The 24,494-nt window shown below is 45.3% G+C and overlaps 1 protein-coding gene across 2 annotated transcripts in view; it reads left to right on the top strand.

Annotated features, from left to right (window-relative positions):
• The window catches only part of RBM26 (RNA binding motif protein 26), a 134,530-nt gene that overhangs the window by 50,068 nt on the left and 59,968 nt on the right, over positions 1-24,494 (top strand). For both annotated transcript variants that reach the window (XM_068267904.1, XM_068267903.1), the window contains exons 7-11: positions 8,901-9,164; positions 16,109-16,348; positions 18,229-18,372; positions 19,076-19,246; positions 20,809-20,917. In XM_068267904.1, coding sequence (XP_068124005.1) covers positions 8,901-9,164; positions 16,109-16,348; positions 18,229-18,372; positions 19,076-19,246; positions 20,809-20,917 — 928 coding nt within the window. The remainder of the gene's footprint in view (positions 1-8,900; positions 9,165-16,108; positions 16,349-18,228; positions 18,373-19,075; positions 19,247-20,808; positions 20,918-24,494) is intronic.

Here is a 24,494-nt window from a genome sequence, read left to right as displayed (position 1 = left end):
TCACAATTTCGCCGCTCCCCGCCGCATTAAAAGTGGTTAAAAGCAGTTTTAAAAAGTTTGTTTATAAACAAACAAAATGGCCACCAAAACAGGAAGTAGGTTGATGTACAGTATGTCCACACATAGAAAATACACCCATACACAAGCAGGCTGTATACAGCATTCCTTTTGAATCTCAAGAGATCATTTGTGTGTTTCTTTCCCCCTGCAGTTCTCATGCACTGAAGTTTCAGGCTGCTTGTTTCTTCCTGCAAACAGCTTTGCCCTTGTCTGAATTTCCTCAGTATGTGAAAGCCCAGCCAGCTCAGAGGAGGATTTATCCAGCTTGTAAAAGAAAAGAGAGAAGAGAGAAGCTGCCATAATCTAAATAATACACAGGCAGTGTGCATAGAGGGGCCAGCAAGGGGGATTTCATAGCAGAACCACAACACTGAAGAACTTGGCAGCCTTCCAGACACAGGCCGACAAGTCTGACAGGGGAAAGATACATTGATTTATTACAGAGACTGTGATAGCAGAAAGTGCTGCAGTAAGCCAGAACACATTAGAATAGCTTTTGGAACTTGTAGGATGATAAAAAACAGGATGCAATTTTTGTTACGGAGTCTCTTTAAGTGCAAAAATTCATAAATGCAAATAGTGTTGAATACAATTCATGCATAAACCAATTCATTTGTGACTAAAAGGACATGTATATTCCTGCGTATAAGACTACTTTTTAACCCTTGAAAATCTTCTGAAAAGTTGGGGGTCGTCTTATACGGCGGGTGATACGCCCTATCCTGTTACCGCCTCTCAGATCTGCCTGCTGAGGGAGCACAATCTATTTTTCCATACCGCTCTGATAAACAGGTAGACAAGGAGAGCTGACCAGTCTACTTAAAGAGGACCTGAACTCTAAATGGCAAAATAGACCAACAACATCCTTTTAAAAAATCTCTGGCAAAAAGTTAACAATATATGATCAAAAACACGTAAATAAAACTTATAAAATAAATCATTTAATTAACCCATCCCACCTGTGAGGCTGTGACATAGCCTGCCGCGGCAGTCACGTGGTTACAGCCGGCAGGCTCGCAGAGGACACTGGGAATCCTTTTGCCGAGTTCCTGCGGGCATGTTATTTACATTTTACGTCATCAGGTGGCGCCTCGTAGGAAGCATAAAGCACCTCCACTGACAGCCAGAGCGAGCAGCAGAGCAGAGAAGACAGCGGAGGGGGGGTGAGAGGCCAGGAGACACAGAGGGTGGATAGCGAGGCCAGCAGAGGAATGGAGGGGAGGGAGAGAGGCTATCAAACTGCAGAGGGCAGGAGCAGGGAGGGCAGAGAAGACGCTGAAAGGAAAAGAGGTGATGAGAGTAGTGGAGAGACAGTGAACAACAGAGAGCACAGCAGACGCTGCAGTGTGGAGACAGACCTCCACCCCCTCTCTCCAGCACACGAGAGACAGACTGGGGGACAAGGCAGCCAGCAGGAAAGTGTAGCCAGCAGTGCCACAGATACAAGTGACAGCAGCTAAAGCAGCCAGTCAAGCCCAGCAATGAATCACCACAGAAAGGTTTGGGCTGACACAGTCTCACGTTGGTCTGTAGTTGCTGCCTGTGTACCTTCTCCCAACCCCCTGACTGCAGCTCTGATCCAGGTGCTGCGAGCAGGGGGAACTGTATTTCCCTCTGAGTGTCTCTCCTCTCCTTCCTCATCATCCCCCACCTTGCCAGCATTCCTCTATTTGGTCTGCCTGGAGACGCTTATGAGGGCACAGGCAGAATGTAATCATGGGGGAAGGGAGCCTTATGATGTGCACTGATCTCCTGCTGACCAGCCATGACCTGGGGTCAGTTTAACTCATTAGTTTCACCTTCCCTCAACACTGAAAGGAGTTATCAGGCTAAATAAGAAAAATTAGGTTTATTCACCTGGGGCTTTCTCCAGCCCCTTGCAGCAGACTGTCCCATGCCGACCGCTCTGCTCCTCGTCACACGGTGCAGAGGCCGACCGCGGGCTCGGCCTTACTGCACCTGCGTGAGCCACTGCTGTCAATCATCGCCACTTGGTCCGCGGCACACTGCGCAAGCGCAGTAGTTCTGCGCCTGCGCAGTGTGCCGCGGATCACGTCGGCCTCTGCACTGTGCAGTGAGATCGGAACAGCGGCAGGGAGCAGAGTGGTCGGCGTGGGACAGTCTGCTGCAAGGGGCTGGAGAAAGCCCCAGGTGAGTAAACCTCATTTTTCTTATTTAGTCTGATAACTCCTTTAACCACTTCTATACCATGATATTTTGTGCTGATCTGTGCTGCGTGGGCTCTCCAGCCCACAGCACAGATCAGATAGCAGCTAGGCCGATCAGACTTTCCCCCTTTTTTCCCCACTAGGGGGATGTCCTGCTGGGGGGGTCTGATCGCCGCCGGCTGCTTGCGGGGGGGGGGGGCCTCTTCAAAGCCCCCCTCCGCAGCGCTTCCTGGCCTCCTTCCCTCCCTCTCCCTCCCCCTGTGAGCGGCGCAGGACGGATTTCCGTCCTGCGCCTGATGGGATAGGCTTTAGCCTATCAGATGCCGGTGATCCCCGGCCAATCAGAGGCCGGGGATCACCGATCTCCTCTACGGCGCTGCTGCGCAGCAGCGCCGTATACATGTAAACACCGGGGAAGGTCTTCCCCGTGTGTTTACATTTACCCTGCGAGCCGCCGATCAGCTCGCAGGGTGTTCACGGAGACACCCTCCGTGAACTGACATGGAACGGCCGCTCCCATGGAATAAACTTCAGGATTCAGGGGCGTATATATACGCACCGAGAATCCGGAAGTGGTTAAAGCAGAACTAATGACTGGGGAAAAAAAGATTCACTTTACTTGGAACTTCTCCCAGCCCCCTGCAGACGTCCTGTCCCGTGCCAGTACTCAAAGATCCTCCGGTCCCTCACTGTGGCTCGGTTTACAAATAAACGGCCACTGTGCCTGTGCAGCTCTGGCTGCACGCATCCTCGTTTGCGCTCTTGTCCAGCAGCGTATTGCGCAGGTGCAGTACGATAAAATCGAGCGATATCCGGACGAGCGACAAAACCCCCAGCACTGTCCCCTTTAAAGTCAAATGTATACTATACTTTGTGTCTGCAGCTGGCTCTGTCCACAATCTGCATACAGACATGTGCCTACGTTACTGCAGCAACCACCTGGGGCACGTGTATGCAGATTTCGGACGAAACGGACACGGACAGGTAAAGTATAGTGCAACAGGAAGGAGGGGCAGCGTCAAGGCGGTGGATGCGGTGTCACAAGGTTGATTCCCAATCGATATCAGCATAAAATCAATCGGGAATTGGCCTGCAGTGCATGGGCAACCAACTGATCTCTCTCTAATTAGATTCAATTAGAGAGAGATTTGTCTCTTGATTGAATCTGCCCATCATCGCCTGATGTATGGCTACCTTTGGAATGCTGCCAGATTTCGTGTGTTTTGGAGGAAACTACGGTGGTGCTCAAACTTCCCCGGCAGGCTCACCACTGCTAAGGTCATGTATGTTTGACCACGCCCATGTTCTGTGGCGCACCCTGCAGACCTTTTTGTCAATACATGTTTTCATCTTTGTCAGTAAAGAATGTGAAAGGTTGGCAACACTGGCACATAGGCGGAGGAAGGGGGAGAGGGGCATGCATGGCCAACACAGCTAAGAGCCATCCAAACAGCACTACAGGGAGCCTAGCAGATGTGAAAGAGAAACAGGGCAGGCGTGAGGCAATGAACGTGTTTTTGTTATACTTTGTTTTTTTCCCCTCTTTGCTTGAAAGGGGCTTTGATTGGAGTCATGATTAATAGTCATAAAGAAATTGAGCCATCATGACTGCTCTTTGCCTGCTTATTGAATATTGTGCTGCACGCAATGTGATTCTCCCCCCTGTAAATGGAATGTCTGTAGTGTGCAGTAGAGCATCTCATGCGTGTGCTTAGGGTGAAGGAAAGTGTAGAAAGCCTCATCAAAAGTAAACATGAAGCTAATTCCTGCCACCTGCAATGTTTTTATACTAGGTACACACAATGAGATTATATGGCAGATTTCCTGCCCGATCGACTATATCCAACCTGTCAGATGGATTTCGATTCATTTTCTGTTGAAGTGAACAGAAAATTTATCAATTATATCCAACATGTCCGATCTGATTTTGAACGGGCAGGAAATCTGCCAGAAAATCTCGTTGTATGTACCTAGCATTGGGGCTTTCTCTCAAACAGCATGGCTGTTGATAAGAGACAATAATTAGGAGAGAGACTGGTTACCCACCTTTCAGCTATTCAGCTATAAAGCCTCATCTACACGGTACAATTTTCCATCAGATAGACGGATCAATTAGATAGATCTAATAAGAAATTGCATCGTGTGTAGACGTCCAAATTGTTTCAGATCAATTTTGCGATAGTTTTTGCATTAAGTACCCAAAATCTGTTGCAAAATCGAACGCAATCCGATTGGACCGGTTGGAAATTGTTAATGGATCCAATCTGACGGAAAATTCTACCGTGTAGATGAGGCTTTAGTATCATCTCAACAAAAGAAAGGCAGCTATTGAGACACAAAGCACAGACATAAATCCACAAATGCTAAGTAGTGTACACACCACATACACAATGCAATTAGAACTGCTGTACTCAGCCCACAAAGACAATTACTAATACCTTCAGCTACAGCAGAGTACAGCAGGTCTAATTGCATTGTACAGTATATGTGGTGTGTACACTACTTAGCATAAGTGGGTTTATGCCTGTGCTTTGTGTCTAAATAGCAGCATTTCTTTTGTTGAGATGATTGGTGCATTGCAATTGTGGGTGATACTTGATATGTTTGCTTGCGTGTCGTATATATTTAAATGTTTGTTGTTAGTTCTATTTCGGTGGGAATTACCTATTTGAGTGGTGGTATGACATGCATTTTATAGGTCTAATAACACTGTACAGCGCTGCGATCTGCTGACAGCAGAGTATAGACAAAATTCAAAGCAGAAAGATGACAGGCTGGAAAACACAGGCAGACATAACATACACAGGCGCAGACAGATGACATCACTGTAACTGTACACTACCACAGGCTAATTTGCATACCGCACAGTGATTGGAGAAAGGAGCTGCTTGAGGAAGGAGGGACTGGAGGAAGTAGAAATCAGTTGGATGGCACTGTAAACTTGCCAGCCAACATGTGGCTGCACACACTGCACTAGAATGCAGTAACGCAAATAAGGACATCTGACAGGTATATTACAGCAAACCTATATTTTTATTTATTAAAGTAGTTTTATGCAACACATCGGATATTTTTACAGTATCAAATTTTAAGGTCAGTTCCACTTCAAAGGAATACTATCGATTGAAACTACTTTTTTTTTAATACTCTATATTAGTGTACACATTACCACTAGTGCTAGGGGCACTTTATTTATTCACCCAGGTCTCTCTCTCGCTATCCCTGCTTAAAAATTCATTTCTCACACAGCTCATAGTAGTTTGGGTCAACCTGAGCTGCTTGGTTACTCTGTCACACAGCTCACAAATCTATTTCACTGTGTCACTCACAGCATGCAGGAGACATGAGGAGAAATAGGCTGATCTGAGGTGGTAACAGGTAACTAAATGAGCTGGAATATTGCTGGAATATAACTAGCTATACCACGAGTCTGTGTTTACACTCAGACTGGCTGCCTGCTTGAGGTGATTCACTCCAGGCTGCATCCACTTTACAAGCTGCTGAGAGGGGCAGACCACTGTCTACAATTAGCATTATTAGTATCTTTATCAGTCAAGAGAAGCAAAGATAATAAACACACATTGCTAGAATCTTTAACCCCTTACCACCATATCAATAAGATACTTTCAGCAAGGTGATAATTAAACTATAAACTGAGGAGTTGATAGCAACTCCCCTGTGCAGAGATATGGTCTAGCCCTCTGGGACACAGTATTAGATGCATTTTGTATCCAACACTGACGCCAAAACTGACGGAGGATTTTACAGCTGAGAGGAACAGCTGTGTGAGGAATCAAATTGCTCCTAGTACTTGCCCTAATGTGTGCTACAACATACAGCATTTAAAAATAAATGCATACATCGATAGTATTCCTTTAAGGAGAGTTGACCAATGCAACAAGTCAATTGACTATATACTTTTATATAGTGGGTACCACATACAGTACAGCACCAGTATCTGTTCATACACAGCACCAGTATATGATTTTTTATTTTAATTTGGTGTGCGTTGGAAGAGGGGTAGTCTTATATGGGCGAGTATATCCCAAACTCTATATTTTAACTGGAAAAGTTGGGGGGTCGTCTTATACGCCCAGTCGTCTTATACGCCGGAATATATGGTATATAGTCGAAAACAGACCCTGCAGCATGATCAGGAAACAGTCTGTATAGTGGAAGTGAATAAGTCACCCAGGGAAGAAATGCCATTGCAGATCAGAGACCGGTGAAGAGGCAGAAAGAAAAAGAGGGCTCCACCTAGAGAACCACCTAACTAGTATCGCAGGAGTCGCCCTGCTTTATCAACTGAATAGATTAATCCAGTCTTGCAGAGTAAGGCTGGTTTCACAGTGGGATGTTATAGTCCCACATTAAAGCAGCCAGTAACGCAGCCTAACTCACAGTACTGTAAAATAAATTGTGCTGTTCACAGTGCACACGTTGCCTTACATAGTAACGCAGCACGTTTAAACAAAGTGCTGCATGCTGCACGTTATACTCGGCTAAGCCACGTTAGACTGTTTGAACATGCTCAGTAATGTTGGAGGAGGAGGTCTCCCCTGGCCAGCCACATGGCTAATTAATATTCACTGCACTGTGGTGACTCCTGGTAGGACTGTAGTGTTGTCCGGATCATGATCGTTCATTTGATCCGTATCTTTTTTGTGAGTCGAATCATCCGGATCATCACAATGAAAGATTCGGTTCACAGTGGATGTCTGTCTGGAAGAAACAGGAACATCTAGAATGTACAGTGCAGGAAAAGTCCTGTCCTGCTAGTCATTTCACCCAGTCTGCTTCCCTAGTAAAATGATTCAAATGATTTGGTTCAAAGATCCGGATCTTTTCAATGATCCGATTCAAATAAATGCTTAAAAAGATCCGGACTTCCTATCACTAACCTGGAGCTGCTGCTTTGAGAGCTGCATAACGCAGCTCAATCTGACATCCAACTTCAACACCACCATGCGTTACGTTAGGGGCACGTTATGCGACCATAACGTCCCCTAAAACGCAACGTCTTGGTGGGAAAGTAGCCTAAAAGCATTAGTATGGGGAAATACAAAACACATATAGACATATGTGAAAAGCAGAAGTTGTTTTGTACTAAAACGCCTTTAGATGTTTGTGGTGTATGCATAGGGAATCCAAGAGATTCCTAGATGGACTCGGGAGTTTAACCACTTAAGGACCAGGCCATTTTTACCTGATCTGTGCTGCGTGGGCTCTCCAGCCCACAGCACAGATCAGGATAGAGCCAGGGCGACCAGACTTACCCCCTTTTTTTCCCCACTAGGGGGATGTCCTGCTGGGGGGGTCTGCTCGCCGCCGGCTATTTTCGCCTTGCGGGGGGGGCTCCTCAAAGCCCCCCTCCGCAGCGATTTTCGGCCTCCGTGAACTTCCCTCCCTTCCCTCCTTCCACTGGGTGGCGCAGGACGGAGGTCCGTCCTGCACCGCCTATAATAGGCTTCAGCCAGTCAGACTGCGGCGATCCCCGGCCAATCAGAGGCCGGGGATCACCGATTTCCTTTACGGCGCTGCTGCGCAGCAGCGCCGTATGATGTAAACAGCGGGGATTTCTTCCCCACGTGTTTACAATTAGCCTGCGAGCCGCAATCGGAGGTTCGCAGGCTGTTCACGGAGACACCCTCCGTGAACGGTCATGGCGTTTCCATGGGAAACCACTTGCGACCTGCCGATGCCTATCGGCGTTAGGTGGTCGTTAAGTGGTTAAAGAGGAGCTGTCAGCCACACTATCTCAGAGAAAAACACTTATATAAGTAGATAAATACTTGTTCTACTTACATAACATATGGATTGCACTGTCCACGTTTCGATTTTAGTGATATTTTTTTTTTTTCTAGTAAAAAAGAGAAAATCCTTCTTAGGATTCCACATTTTATCTGTGTCTATTCTTAAGCCAATCCTGATGTCATTTCCTCCCTTACTCTCCTTTGCCTGATTGTGTATGCATTGCCCGCCCTCCTCCTGGTCTTCAAGCACTCCCATCCAGCTCTGCAATAGAAATTGGCCAATCAGAGAAGAACTGAGGTGTGGGAGTGGAAAACAGGAGGGAAAGAGGGTTCAGCCAATCAGGCTGCATTAGTTGAGTCTGAAGGGAAAGTAGAGAAACAAAAAGGACAACCCAGCACGCCCTGCAACTTCCTTTGTGTGGCAGATGCACCAAATAAGAGTAAGGTAAACTTGGGAATGATCATTTATCAACAAGAAAAGTAATAGTGATTTTTAACTTTTGGGTTGCCTGGTTAGCATCCTTACTACTTTTTTTTTACCAGATAAAAATAACTGATTTTTGATTTTATCCCTGACAGTTACAATTTAAGGGTTAATATTACATAGCATCTGTGAATTCAGTCTATGCAGAAACATAAAGCACTGTGTTATTTTATCACACACAGCTTCTTGCAGTTACATAGGAATCAACAATTTACCGGTAGTTAATACAACATTGAGTTAAACCCATGCGAATTAGAAAATGTCATGAAGTGATTACCGCATTAAAGAGGCTTTGTGAATCAACCCCATTGTGTGTTAGATGCTTTTTGATATGATTTGACATTTTGCATTACCAGATTATGTCTTGCAGATTTTCTTTTTCATTCATCTTTGTGACAGGTTTGTATTGAAGTTTGAAAATGTTTTTCTTTACAGATAAGGATTCAGGAAAGCCGAAGTATGATCTTGAACGGCCAGAAGCCTCTGATGGTAATTACCAGGCGGGCCCATCTGTGTCCCACATTGGAGCGGCGGCACATTACCCGGTCCCAACCCTCAGTAGCACTATCACAGTTATTGCTCCATCCCATCATGGGAACAGCTCAGCAGAAAATTGGCCAGAATTCCATGAGGATCAAGTGAACCACGGAAATTATGGCAGACCTCCTGTTGCCAAAAAGCGCTGCAGAGATTATGATGGTATATATAGTCTCTTCATTATTCATATATTCTAATGTTAAGAATTGTTTACTGGGACATTTTATGCAAATCTTTTTTATGAAGTTTTAATTCATATATATTCTCTACCTGTTGGTGTACAGATCCTAACATACAGGGGTTGGACAAAATAATGGAAACACCTTGAAAATCAACAAAATATATTTTATTATGGTGTAGGTCTGTCTTTTGCAGCAATTACAGCCTCAATTCTCCGAGGTATTGATTCATACAAATTGTGAATTGTTTCCAAAGGAATTTTAGCCCATTCTTCAGTTAAAACACCCTCCAGTTCTTTTTAGATATGGCGGCGGAAATCGACTTCTTACTTGAATCTCTAAGAATGACCATAAATGCTGAATAATGTTGAGATCTGGGGATTGTGATGGCCAGATGAGATGCTCAACTTCATTAGAATGTTCCGCGTTCCACTTTTTAACAATTCTAGCTGTATGGATTGGGGCATTAATATCTTGAAAGATGGCATTCCCCTCCGGAAACAGTTTTTGAACCATAGGATGAACTTGGTCGCCCAAAATTCCTAAATAGTCGCGGCTGTTAATTCTTCCGTGAAGGGAAATCAGCCCGGTGGATTTCCAAGAAATAACGCCCAAGATCATCACAGAACCCCCGCCATGTTTTACGGTTGGGAGAAGGCAGTCTGGATGAAATGCTTCTTTCGGCTGTCTCCAAACGTACACTTGGTCGGAGGTCGGAAATAAGGTAAACGATGGTTCGTCAGAGAAAATCAAATTTTTCCACTGCTCGAGGGACCAATTCTGGTGGTTTCTACACCACTCTAAACGCTTTGAAACATTTTGTCTTTGACAGCAGAGGTTTTCTAATTGCAGTCCTTCCGTAGAATCCAGATTTGTACAGCTCCCAAAGAACAGTTTTTTTTTTTTTTTTTTTTTTTTTTTTTTTTTGTGGAAACTGTGTTCTGTAGGTGTTCATTCAGCTTTGCAGCGATTTTAGAAGCCGTGGTCTTGCAAGCTTTTCTAACAATTCGATTTAGAGTCCGACGTCAAACAACTTCGACTTTCGGCCACAACTGTGCTTTGCTGAGGACGTTTTTCCTTCTCTTTCAAATGCAGTCATTACTTTTGATACAGTACCTCTTGAAATGCCAAGCATTCAGGCAGTTTCTGTTACAGTAGCGCCTGCCATACGAGCACCAACAATTTGGTCTCTTTGAAAGTCTGAGAGATCTGCCATTTTTATAAATTATAACCAACTTTGGTTTAAATATCTGTTAAAAAAAACAATTTTAATTAAGCATATCAAATAAAAATAATAAACGAAAAAAAATAACATATGTCAAGTTTTGATTGCTTAACCCTCTGGGCGATATAATTACATCGCCCAGGAGGGGGCGCAGCACTTTTTTAAAAAAAATTTTATTTTTTAAATCGTGTAGAGAGCCCTGGGCTCGCTACATGATAGCCGCTGCGCAGCGGCATCCCCCCACCCACTCCGATCGCCTTCGGCGATCAGAGTAAGCAGGAAATCCAGTTCAGAACGGGATTTCCTGCTGGGCTTCCCCGGTCGCCATGGCGACGGGGCGGGATGACGTCACCGACGTCTTGACGTCAGAGGGAGTCCCGATCCACCCCTCAGCGCTGCCTGGCACTGATTGGCCAGGTTGCGCAAGGGGTCTTTGCGCGGCACGGCGGGCATCGGCGGCGGCGATTGGAAGTTACACGCAGCTAGCAAAGTGTTAGCTGCGTGTAACAAAAAAAAATTATGCAAATCGGCCCACCAGGGCTTGAGAACTCCTCCTGCGCGACATACCCCGAGCTCAGCTCGGGATTATCGCCCAGGAGGTTAAAACATGTTCAAAGATTATGATGCCAAAATGTTAGGTGTTTCCATTATTTTGTCCAACCCCTGTAGAATGCAGGGGTGGGGAAGGGAGATGAGGCTCAGGATCATTTTCACACCAGAGCACCATGCGCCGGCCAGAAGCTGATTTCATTGGCTCCTGACTAGGGCTGAACGATTTTGGGTAAAAATTGAAATTGCGTTTTTTGTTTGTTTTTTTGTCAAATTGTGATTTCGATTTTTTTTTTCACGATTTTTTCCAAAACAAGCTTTAGCACTTAATTCACAATGTACCCCTGAGCTTGAACAATATTATGTGGACTGTGACGTACGGCAGGGATCCCCATCTTTTTCCGGCCCAGGGTCCACTTTCTGACCACATTTTTCCCCCGGGGACTGGGGGGGGGGGGGGATGGGTGGTGTCCTAGTGTACAGTGTCGTGCGCAGCGGGTTTTGTGGGGGGGGGGGGGAGGACTGGGGTGCAGAGGCATAGCTAGCATAGTAGCCACAATATAGGGAGTTTAGTTGCCCCAGTGTGGCTAGTATAGTTAGTATAGTTACCCCAGTATAGCTAGTATAGTGTCTCAGTATAGATAGTATAGTGCCTGGCAGTATGGGTAGGTAGTGCCTCAATATAGCTAGTATAGTGCCCAGTATAGGTAGGTAGTGCCCAGTATGGGTAGGTAGTGCCCCAGTATAGTGCCCAGTATAGGTAGGTAGTGCCCAGTATGGGTAGGTAGTGCCCCAGTATAGTGCCCAGTATGGGTAGGTAGTGCCCAGTATGGGTAGGTGGTGCCCCAGTATAGCTTGTATAGTGCCCAGTATGTGTAGGTAGTGCCCCAGTATAGCTAGTATAGTGCCCCAGTATAGCTAGTATAGTGCCCAGTATGGGTAGGTAGTGCCCCAGTATAGCTAGTAAAATGCACATTATAGCTAGTATAGTGCTCAGTATGAATAGGTAGTGCCCTAGTATAGCTAGTAAAGTGCCCAGTACAGGTAGGTACGCCGCCGTACGGGAGGGGGGGGGGGGGCGGATCCAGTGGCAGCAGTGCATATTTATGATGCTAATGAGCCGGGCAGCGAAGGGAGGAGAGTTCAGTCCAGAGCGGCACTCAGCTTCACCAATCACTGGATACCGATGGTATGACGGCAGCGGTAGGCGGAGCTGTACTAGAGCGTACAGCTCCACCTCCGTCATTCTATTGCTATCTAGCGATTGGAGAACCTGTGTGCCGCTCTGGACTGAACTCTCCTCCCCCCGCTGCCCGGCTCATTAACATCATAAATATGCACTGCTTCTGTGGCTCGGCGCAGCAGCTGCGGTAGGCGGACTATGGCCATGCGACCAAGAGCGGGCACTAAAGACCGAAAACCGCCGGATCCAGACGATCCCCAAATCGTCTTCACAGGAACCGCGGTTTCGGTTTAAAACCGAGAAATCGTGCAGCCCTTCTCCTGACCCTGTGATCACAGTGAGTCAATCATGGTGATCACAGCACTGTGGGGTGTTTTATTTTTTTTAATTTTTTTTTTTTGAAAAAAAAAATAGTCTGGTTTTTAATGGACAAGTGGTTTAAAAGTGGATAAATGAACTGCAGAAATGTTATTTGGAAGTGCTCTGCCAATTTTGTCTTTACAAGTTGCTCCTTGTAACTAGTGTGCTGCTCCTGTTTGTCCCACTATTTGGCAAGACTTCAGCTGGTGTTGTTGGAAAATTGCAGTAGCTTTCTGTGGTTACACAACACCTATCTAACTCTGTCAGAATATGTCTCAGGGCTGAGACACACTGCAAAATTATTTTCGATTCATCAGCGCTGCATCTTTAAAAACAAGTTCCCATTGACTTAATTAAAATTGCAAAACCCAAGAAGTAGGATAAATAAAGGACTGGTGTACGTCAATCAGCTTAGACAGATACTAATGAATGTAAAATATCATAACTTTATTATATTCATAAAAATAGAATAAATATACCTGAGGTCTGGGCTAGCCGCCTCACCCCACGCTCTCTACACATGCACTCCCACACTATACACGTAGGGCAGAATCAATAGTATTCAAAGCAACAGCTGCTGGGAGAGTTTGTGACTCCCCTGTTAAGCAACAGATGTGTCCAAATAGCAACATCGGTAGATCACAAAATGTGATTTATCCTCAGTACAGTTCCTGCTGGAATATGTGAGTTCAGAGGCAACCATCCACTCCACGGTGGTAACAGGACATCAGCAAACGAGCAGGCATCAGCAAATGGCAGCCACAATAGAACCGCAAAGCTGTGTATGGTCATGCATAGGCAGTCCCACCCAAGCACTCGTGATGATATAGCATACACAGCCAGAAGCAAGCAAGTATGTAGATTCGCAGTGAGTATACTGTATCAGAAGAATATCTGTGTGCTTTATCGACTATAAAAAAGCCTTCAATTGTGTCGAACACAATAAGCTGTGGAGAGCCTTAGGCGAAATGGGCGTGCTAACTCATCTGGTTAACCTGATAAGATCACTATATGACGTCCAAGAAGCCACAGTGCGAACACACTATGAAGAAACTGATTGGTTAAAAATTGGTAAAGGTGTTAGGCAAGGTTGTATCCTACCCCCCCCCCCCCCCCCCCCCTTCCTGTTCATTCTTTACGCCGAAGTTATCATGAGAAAATTGGATCTTAAGGAAACAGAAATTAGTGTGAAAATTGGTGGACGGAACATCAATAACCTTCGGTAGACACAACTCTTCACTCAGAAACGGCGGATGGCCTGCAGCATCTGATTAATCGAATCAAAGATGAAAGTACAAAGTTCGGCCTCCTGAATATCAAAAAGACCAAGCTCATGACAACAGTAGATGATGGTAATATCAAGATAGCAGTTGACAATGAAAAGATTGAGTGTGTGCAGGAATTCACCTTCCTTGGATCTCAGATCAATCGATACGGTGATTGTAGTCATGAAATAAAACGTTGGATAACCCTCGGCAGAAACGCGATGGTAAGTATGAACGAAGTATGGAAAAGCAAAGAAATTAGCATTACGACCAAATGTAGACTGGTTCATGCCATTGTTTTTCCCATAGTATGGGGGCGAAAGTTGAACCCTAAGCAAAGCAGATGTAAAGATCGACTCCTTCGAGTTGTGGTGCTGGCGACGGTTGATTCACATTCCATGGACAGCAAGGATGATTAACAAATAAGTATTGGAATGTATAAGACCAGACATGTCACTGGCAGGCAAGATCACCAGACTCACTCACATATTTCGGCCACGTGATGCAATAAAATTCCTTAGAGAAAGACCTAATACTAGGACTGATCAGTGGCAAAAGGCGACAAGGCGGCCAGAGAACTTGTTGGGTTGACACCATCAAAGATGACACAGGCTTGAGTTTAAGGCACCTGGCAGAAATGGTACAAAATCGGACAGCATGGAGAGAGCTAACCCATATAATCGCCAAGAGTCGGATACGACTAAATGGATAACCTCATCAGCATGCTGCACCGCTCCGATGTCATCAAGGGATTGTATCAGTGGAGGTGGTAATGTTGCGTGGTATTCCAAGGCATGTTGCACAAATCTGTACTACCAGTTGACATCACAGTCCTCCAATATAGCAACAATGGATGGTAAGTCTGTCTGTAAAAAATTTGCAGCAGAAAGTTTCAGCGAAGAGCCAACCAGCTGGTGCTGACCTGCCACACAGACGGGGAGATCAGAAATGTTTCCTGGGGGTGCACGTGGGCATCAGCGTGCGGTTGACCGGAGTCCCATAGACGCCAGTGGCTTAATTCAAATTGTGTCAAATTTGCAGCAGTCACGATGTTTCCAAAATTTAAATGCAAAATTTGCCACGATCTGATGCAAGGTAATTGGAGTGTGGCTTTTAAAAATGCAAACGCAGCTCTGACAGATCAAAAAGGGCTCTGCAGTGTGTCTCAGCCCTCGATTTGTAGATTAAAATGGCTGTACATCAATAAGTGTGAAAAAGTGTGTTTTTAGCGGGCATAAGGGTTTCATGATATTTTTTTTCTTCACTTTCTCGGCGCTTAGGTGGGCGTTCTGTTTTTGTTAAAAGCCCTTTTCTAAGCGCTTTTCCAGAGCTGTTTTGTTATTCACTCCCTGACGCAAGTCAGGAAGTGAACTCTTTGATCCGGAAAATAATAAATACATTGTATTTATTCTTAAACGCAATCGCTGCACAAAGCGATTTTGTGAGCGTTTTGTGTTTTTCCTATAACTCCCATTCAGGGCAAATTGCTCTGAAGATGGTCCATGCAGCGCTTATGTCAACTGACAGCGCACGGAACGCCCCAATCTGAACTACACCATATGAAAGCATGGTGTAGCCGCATTTAGGGAGCTTTTGAAAAATCGTCAGTGATTAAAGTCCAAAAGTGCCTCTAGTGTACCGTAGCCCTTACCGTTAGAACATTTGCAAGTTCTGTGGAATTGCGTTCCAGCCCATAACCACTTTTTGCTACCAGTACAGCCAAACCTTGGCCCGCTGCTCTCACAACACAGCCCATAACCCGTTCACTGCCACCACAGCCAAACCTTGGCTCACTGCTCACATAACACAGCCCATAACCTGTTCACTGCCACCACAGCCAAACCTTGGCTCACTGCTCACATAACAACCCAGCCCCTAACTTGTTCACTGCCTGTACAGCCAAACCTTGATTCACTGCTCACATAACAACACAGCCCATAACCTGTTCACTACCTGTACAGCCAAACCTTGTCCCACTGCTCGCATAACAACCCATAACCTGTTCACTGCCTGTACAGCCAAACCTTGGCCCACTGCTCCCATAACATCCCCAGCCCATAAACTGTTCACAGCCTGCACAGCCATCCATCCATTCTACTACTAAGCACCCCAATTAGAGCTATACCCAAAGTGTATGCGTACATTTAGTACTAATTTTAATAGCCAGTGTATCCTGCTGTGTAGTTATATGTTGTACTTCTAACCATTGTGTTGGAGATCCTATGTACATGATACATCCATGGGGTTTCAGCATGATACTCAGGCATTTTCGTAGCTTTTCAATTCATTATGTAACTATGCTTGTGTTTCTGAATGAATTTACGATTTTTTTTCTCTTTTTTCAGAGAAAGGCTTTTGTATGAGAGGAGATATGTGTCCATTTGACCATGGCAGTGATCCTGTCGTTGTGGAAGATGTTAATTTACCTGGAATACTGCCCTTCCCAGCACAGCCACCTGTTGTAGATGGGCCACACCCACCAGGTCTTCCTCCTCCACCACCAATTCTTACTCCCCCTCCTGTGAATTTGAGACCTCCAGTTCCTCCTCCAGGTCCTTTGCCACCCAGCCTTCCACCAGTTTCAGGTAAAGCTTTTTTTTACTGATTATTCCTAAAACAAACTTGAAGTAATTTTTAAATAAAAATAGATACTTGCCTAAGGAGAAGCAATGTTCTGGGTCCTATTGAGCTTTCCCATTCCTTCACTGTTCCCTTGTTCCAGCAATATATCCCCCATTCAAATATTGGGAGCCTAAGTTATTCCGAAGACGCAGTACAGTGCTACTCGTTTTCAGGTGCACTCGGGCTCCTAAAGACTTCTGAAGCCTCTTGCGGTGGAAGAGAGCAGTCTTCGACTCATCGGTCGAAGTCTGCTAACCAGGTTACAGTGCTGGAACAAGAGGACCAGGAGAGGAAAGGGTAGGCTCTGTAGGACCCAGACCCTTCCCTCTCCTTAGATTAGTATCTTTTTTTTTTTTTTTTAAATCTCTTGGTTTTTTTCCCCTTTGAACTTATGTCAAGTACCGTATATACTCGCATACAAGCCGAATTTTTGACCCCCAAAAAGGGGGTCAAAAGTTGGGGGGTCGGCTTGTATGCGAGTCTTCCCTGGTGGTCCGTGGTCCGCGGCCCCCGCTCCCCCCTCCCCGCTCCCCCCGCCGCCGCTGCCGCTGCTATTACTTGTTTCGCAGCGGCTTCCTGGTCCCCGGCGGCGCTTCCTCTTCCCCGCTCTCATGCCTCTATGAAGAGATCACAGCAGCGCGCCCGGCGCTGCTGCTCTGATGATGCAGGGGGCAGGAAAGAGCGGTTCCCATGGTAACGGCGATACAGATCGCCGCTACAGGGAGCCGCGCTCTTTCCTGCCCCCTGCATCATCAGAGCAGCAGCGCCGGGCGCGCTGCTGTGATCTCTTCATAGAGGCATGAGAGCGGGGAAGAGGAAGCGCCGCCGGGGACCAGGAAGCCGCTGCAGGTAATAGCAGCGGAGGGAGCAGGGCACTATACCGGCCACTACCTATCTACACTGGGTACTATACTAGCTATACTGGGGCACTACCTACCTATACTGGGCACTATACTAGCTAAACTGGGCACTATACTAGCTATACTGGGGCACTATACTAGGTACTATACTAGCTATACTGGGGCACTACCTAACTATACTGGGTACTATACTAGCTAAACTGGGCACTATACTAGCTAACCTGGGCACTTTACTAGCTATACTGGGGCACTATACTAGCTATACTGGGGCACTACCTACCTATACTGGGGCACTACCTACCTATACTGGGCACTATACTAGCTATACTGGGAACTATACTAGCTAAACTGGGCACTTTACTAGCTAAACTGGGCACTATACTAGCTATACTGGGGCACTCTACTAGCTATACTGGGGCACTCTACTAGCTATACTGGGGCACTCTACTAGCTATACTGGGGCACTCTACTAGCTATACTGGGGCACTCTACTAGCTATACTGGGGCACTCTACTAGCTATACTGCGCACTATACTAGCTATACTGGGCACTATACTAGCTATACTGGGGCACTACCTACGGTACCTAAACTGGGCACTATACTGGCTAAACTGGGCACTATACTAGCTAAACTGGGCACTATACTAGCTATACTGGGGCACTACCTACCTATACTGGGCACTATACTGGCTAAACTGGGCACTATACTAGCTAAACTGGGCACTATACTAGCTATACTGGGGCACTACCTACCCATACTGGGCACTATACTAGCTATACTGGGACACACTGGGGGGGATTACGCGGCCTGCACCAATCCAGCATTTCCTACCCCCGGCTTATATGGGGGTCAATCATTTTCCCCTGTTTTTCTTGGAAAAGTTGGGGGGTCGGCTTATATGCGGGTCGGCTTATATGCGAGTATATACGGTAAGTTATTTATTTCTGTGCAAAGTAAAAAAAAAATTCCTTTTAAATTTTAGGTCCACCCCCTCCTCTACCACCCCTTCAGCCTGCTGGCATGGATGCTCCCCCGAATTCTGCTACCAGCTCTGTTGTTCCTACAGTTGTAACTACTGTAATTCACCACCCCCCTCCCCCTGTTGCACCACCTCTCTTTTCAACAGGTATGTATGCTTTCTATTCTATTTTCAAACTACAGTTGCCATATTTTAAAACAATATAATAGGTAGTGACTTTGTTTTATTTTTATGGTTTGGTACTGAGCAGTAGAATTGTTTTTTCTAAATCTCTTATCCTGAAACAATTACATTTCACAAAGGGAAATTTTGATACTTGGGTTAGAGCTCCACCTACTGGTTTGAATGGTCAGACGGATTTGTAGGAGGAAAATAATTTCTATGGAATGAAAAGGATCAAAATGCTTAGATGGGAAACCATTATTATCTGTTTGCTATACTGAGTACATAAGGCCTTGTGCATAAGAAACTAAGATCTTGGGGTTTTTTTTGCATTAGTGTTGCAAAAATTATGCATGTTAAAGTGAACCTGAGATGAGAGGAATTTGAAGGCTGACATATTTATTTTCTTTCAAACAGTGCAGATCACCTGGCTGTTCTGCTGAGCCTCTACCTCTAGTTCTTTTAGCCTAGTATTAGAGGTAGAGGATCATTCTTTGCATCCACAGGCACACTCTGCATGGGCGCCACATTGGAAGGCTGCTTATTGGCGAGTCATGGGTTTTGACCTATGTTTTAGGCCAATAGTGTGCGTGCACAGAGGTGGTGGGCAGGTTTATCCACAATTCGGCCTGTCTGAGAGCATGTGCAGTATGTATATACAAATGTATTTTTACACGTCTATCTACAGTTGCAGGTGGACCAATTCCTTTGTTCCCAGAAACATATGAAGCTGATGGCTACAATCCAGAGGCTCCAAGCATGACCAGCACATCGCGACCTATGTACCGACATCGGGTGCATGCACAGAGACCTAACTTAATAGGTTTAACTTCTGGGGATATGGACCTACCACCAAGAGGTAAAATATATATATTATTTTTTTAAATGTGTGAAGGTGCTAACAATACACAAATATATTACATATTTACACACACTCTCTGAAGGTGCTGTTATTGTACCCACATTGCTGGTACCACATTGTTTCATTGCTGATGTATGAAGACTTCTGACCTGTGGGCAGCAAAGATTTGGGGCGCTATCAGTGTGCAGAATACAATCTTGCAGGCACATTGTATCACCAGTTTATAAATAGCAGTGTGCATTCACAAATGTATGGAACTGTTTTGCCAAACTCAACTGGATAGTGTACTGGATAAGGGATCCGCCTTTGACGTGGGTGACCAGGGTTCTAATCCTGGCTAGGGTCAGTACCTATTCAATAAGGAGTTCAAGGCAAGACTCCCTAATTCTGCAGGTTGGCCTCTTGAGCGGACCTTTAGTGGCTGCAGCTCTTGAGCGCTTTGAGTCCTACAGGAGATAAGCGTTATACAAAAGTTCCAATTCTTATTAATTATTATCCATATTCAAGACATTTGCGTTATTTTTTTTAATACAGTGGGAAGGGCTTGAACCTTTGAAACTGTTAATGGAAATTCCAGTTGTCTTTTGTCATGATTACCTGTTGCAGATGCTGCACGGCTCCTGTGCAGTAGCACAAAGCCGCTCATACACGTTTTTTCTTCCATGGATGAGTGGCTTCATGTCACTGCACAGGTACAGACTGGACTCACACCAACAGGGTATGTCTGCGAAGATGTGAGGTTCTGGTCCGCAGCAGGGGGGTTCGAGGACGACATGGGAAGCCTCTGCGCCATGTAGAGGATTCACTCTACCTAGGTAAGTATCTAACTTTTGTGTTTTTTGTCCACAGAGGTTTGCTTAAAAGTGGACCTGAACTCTTGCACAGGACAGAAGGAAACCCTATAGAATTGCACCCTGTATGTATTTAGAGAGTTTAGCCTAATTCCCCCCTCATCTGTGACTAATCATAAGTTGTAGTGTAATCCCTTAGCTGTGTCAGCTGGCTGCCTGGCAGAGAGTTAATTGGTAAACACAGGATGTTAGCAACATGTCTGTTTCCATGTAAGCAGGAAGTAGACACAATTAGATTTATTGCAGGACTTGTATCAGCTGTAACAATTGTTTCTCTCTAAAGATTATTATGCTGTTGCTTAACTTTCAGAGTAAAGAGGAAGTTCTGAGTTCAGGTCTGGTTTTAAAGTGTACCTGAAGGGAAAAAAGGTACCCCAAATGGGTACTTGTCTAAGTAGAGGGAAGCCTCTGGATAATTTCAGAAGCTTTCCCCAACGCTTCCACCGATCCAGCGCTGGGACTCCCAAAACCACCTCGATAAAGTCCTTGTCGAGCAGTATGGCCATGCTTATTCGTGGACAGGAGCATGGCTGCGAACTTCCAGAAGGTCCAGCGCAGGATCGGTGGTCAGAAGGATGTCGGCCGAAACCTCTGGAGAAGGTTACATTCGGAAACAGTTATGCCTTACAGATATTATAACAAAGATCATTCTGTTTTACTGTCTGAGTTTTTTCACATGCCCATTCAATATTTTTTTTCTTTCTGTAGAGAAACCTGCCAATGGTAATATGAGGATTGTTGTGGATTCTGAATCCAGAAAAAGGAAGCCTCCTGGAGATGGTGGAATGCCCATTATTAAAAAGCCCTGGTTTGACAAGTATGTCCTTTTGGTTTCAAACACTATTTTTAGTTATTTATTTATGTATTGTTTGTCATATATTTTTATATTAAAAATAAAAAGCGAAACAGTTAAGATATCTATGGGCATAAAGGGGGAAAATATTGTTAAAGAGCTGCTTCGCTCTCTTCTATTTTTGACTAGCTATAGGAATAGTTGATGTTAACCTAAAACTTTCTTTGACATTTTGGACCCGATGAACAGTTTACAATCTGTATCAGTTTGCCAATGCTGTTTGTTTCCAGTTGGGCAAATTTCCACTCCAGGTCTGTATTTGAATTTTCTCTAATGCTGCGCATACACGGCTCAATTCTCCCGCTCGATCGATTCCCCGCTAGATTCCGCAGACGATTCTCTTATCTTCCACCTGTTTGTTTTTGTTTTTTTGCATTGTCCTCAATGCGCAACAATCGGGCGGGAGATCAGACGTGTCGGAAATTATCAAGCCATCCAAATGGCTCAGAATCGAGCCGTGTATTCCCAGCATAAAAGGAATACAAACTGCAGTCAAAACTTTAGACGTTTCTAGCTCATTGTAGGAAAATAAATGTCTTTGTTTAGGAAATTAAAACATCCTACACACTCAGAGTCCCAATGAGGCTTCCCCTGTAGCTGCAGGCAGTCCAGCGCTGGCTCCCCCGAAGTGTCCCGGAATCCTCCCTCAACAAGCCTGACAAGCGTTGATTTATTTACCTTTCCTGGCTCCAGCGGGGGCGCTGTTGCGGCTCTCCGCACGGAGATGGGCGAAAATAGCTGACCTCTGTCGGGTCCGCTCTACTGTGCAGGAGACTTGCACCTGCGCAGTAGAGCGGCCCAACATCGATTGGCTATTTCTGCCTAGCCGATACTGCGCCTGCACTGGAGACGGGAAGGTAAATATTTACATCCCCGCTGCTTGGGGATCTTTATCGCTGCCGCCGTGGGACCTAGGAGGACGGTGAAGCCTCAATAGGATCCGGAGGCTTCCCCCACCCGAGGTGAGTACCCCCCAAGGGAAGGTTTTTTTTCGTTACAGGTTTTCTTTAAAGGGACTCCGAGCACCTCTCGTGGGCAAGCCTTTAAGCCGACGACCAACAAAGTCTTGCTATGATCCCTCTGGAGAAGCCTATTGCAATGGCCATGCATGTCGCTTCCTCTTCCTGCTTCATTCAGTGATGCACTTTGCTAACAGAGAAGACGGGTGACCCGGAAGTTATAAGATAGCCAAAATGGCAGCCACGATTTTTAAATTGAAATCGAAAACTATTTGGTGTAGAACGGTGATTCAGGCATCAGATGAAAGATGAGAGCACAAGCTACAAAAAAGTATGCATCTTTAAAGAGTAACTGTCAGGCTGCAGAAGCTAATTTAAACCTCTATTCTCCTGTGTTAAACAGTTTAGAAGGAAGCTCAAAAGCCATTAGTGAAGATAAACATTTCAGTTACCTTTGATGTGTGCTTATCTTAAAGTCTGTTATAGACCCATAAAGACGCAAGCCGCAGCTAAACTGCAAAGCATTCTGGGGCCCTCCCCTCGGCTGCTAATGAGACGGTACAGGAGCTTCTAATCAGTCCAGCGCGAAACACTGATAAATCTCGGGGCAGAGTTTCACTGCAGGAGTCAGCTATTGTTCCTAGCCACATGGCTCATTAATATTCACTGCACACCGTGTTGTTCAAGAACGAGCTTATCTGTGATCAGAAGCAGGCAGGACATGACGACACATTTGGCTTCACAAACATGGAGCCTGCCATGAGCTGTCAGGAGCATCTATCTCTGCATATACTATATACAAATTCTGTGAAATCCAAACGTGGACAGTGAAATGCATATGTAATGTAAGTACAGCCAATCTTTAGCTACTGATATATGTGTTTATTTTCTCTGAGACCCTATACCTAACAGCTCCTCTTTAAGTACTTTGCAGTACTGGTCGTAGTTTTAAAGGCATGCCCACGAGAGGTGCTCGGAGTCCCTTTAAGATGTTAGGTGGCTTCCATACTCGCACTAAATAAGATCTTATCGATTACTCCAGCCTAGTTTAATTTGTGCGTACGTAGCTTTACTTCTGCTGGGAACACACAATGTAGATTCCTGTCTAATCGACAGGTGATTAAACAGGAAGTTGAACCTTGTGTACATAATTGATAAAGAAACTTGTACATAATTGATAACTTCGCAAAATAAATTCCTTTCTCAACCAGAAACAGATCGGGCGTGAGAACGAATTTCCAGATTCCCATCGATTGGGCAGGAAGTTGTATCATGTGTTCCCAGCATTACCTCCTACTCGTGAGATTAAGGCTGGTTTCACAGTGGGACGTTAAAGTCAGACGTTACAGCAGCCAGTAATGCAGCCCAACTCACAGTACTGTAAAATATATGTGCTGTTCACAGTGCACACATTGCGTTAGGGTTAACGCTGCACGTTAAATGAAAGTGCAGCATGCTGTACGTTATACCCCTATAGAGCTGCGTTAGATTGTTTACACATGCTCAGTGACTAGCCACATGGCTAATTAATATTCACTGCACTGTGGTGACTCGTGGTGGGACTCGTAGTGTTGTCCGGATCATGAACGAATTGTTCATTTGATCCAGACCTTTTTTGTGAGTCGAATCATCCGGATCGTCACAATGAAAGATTCGGTTCACAGTGGATGTCTGTCAGGAAGAAACAGGAACATACAGAATGTACAGTGCAGGGAAAGTCTTGTCCTGCTAGTCATTTCACCCCCGGTCTGCTTCCTTAGTAAAATGATTCAAATGATTTGGTTCAAAGATCCAGGTCTTTTCAATGATCCGATTCGATTGATCCGAATCCTTAAAAAGATCCGGACTTCCCATCACTATACTGGATCGGCTGCTTTGAGAGCCGCATAACGCGGCTCAATCTGACGTCCAATTCCAATACTACCACGCGTTGCGTTAGGGGGCAAGTTATGCGACCTTAACGTCCCCTAAAACGCAACGTCTTGGTGGGAAAGAGGCCTAATGGGAAGTTGCAAAAATTCTCAATGTGGTAACAGACAGGAATAAACCAGCTGAAACTCTTTTTCCCTTGCTCCCGTCAACCTCCCCCACACACTTGTTTTGGGAATAATGGGTCAGCCTGAAGCTACTTAGATACAGTAGATTAAAAGCGATAAAGAAACGCTTGGTGAAATATGTTGGTTGTGTAGAGGAGTCCCCGACATTGAATACAGATCCGGCACAGCAGATCTTTGGAGACCGCCAAGAGCATTAAAGCGGATCCGAGATGAAAAACTAACTGTAACAAGTAACTTGTCTATATATCTTATTTAAAGTTTAGATTAGTTTACACAGCATATCTAGCTGCGAACAACTTCAAAAGTTTGATAATTTATTCCTGTGATATGAGGGCAGCCATATTCTGTTTGTCACATTGTCACATTGTCACAGGCTGATGGCTGGAGATGCTATCAGCTTGCCTGTGTGTAAATTCAGTCCTCCCTCCTCCCCTCCGCCTCTGAAATCAATGGCTAGTAACCTCCTCCTCCTCCTGCCCAGACTGAGCTCCTATAAGCCCCTGCTACCTGGGACTGAGTGCCAAG

The sequence above is a fragment of the Hyperolius riggenbachi genome, chromosome 2 (genome assembly GCF_040937935.1).
Source record: "Hyperolius riggenbachi isolate aHypRig1 chromosome 2, aHypRig1.pri, whole genome shotgun sequence".
Taxonomy (NCBI): domain Eukaryota; kingdom Metazoa; phylum Chordata; class Amphibia; order Anura; family Hyperoliidae; genus Hyperolius; species Hyperolius riggenbachi.
Note: the sequence above shows the minus strand (reverse complement) of the source record. Positions and strands in the feature narration are given on the sequence as shown.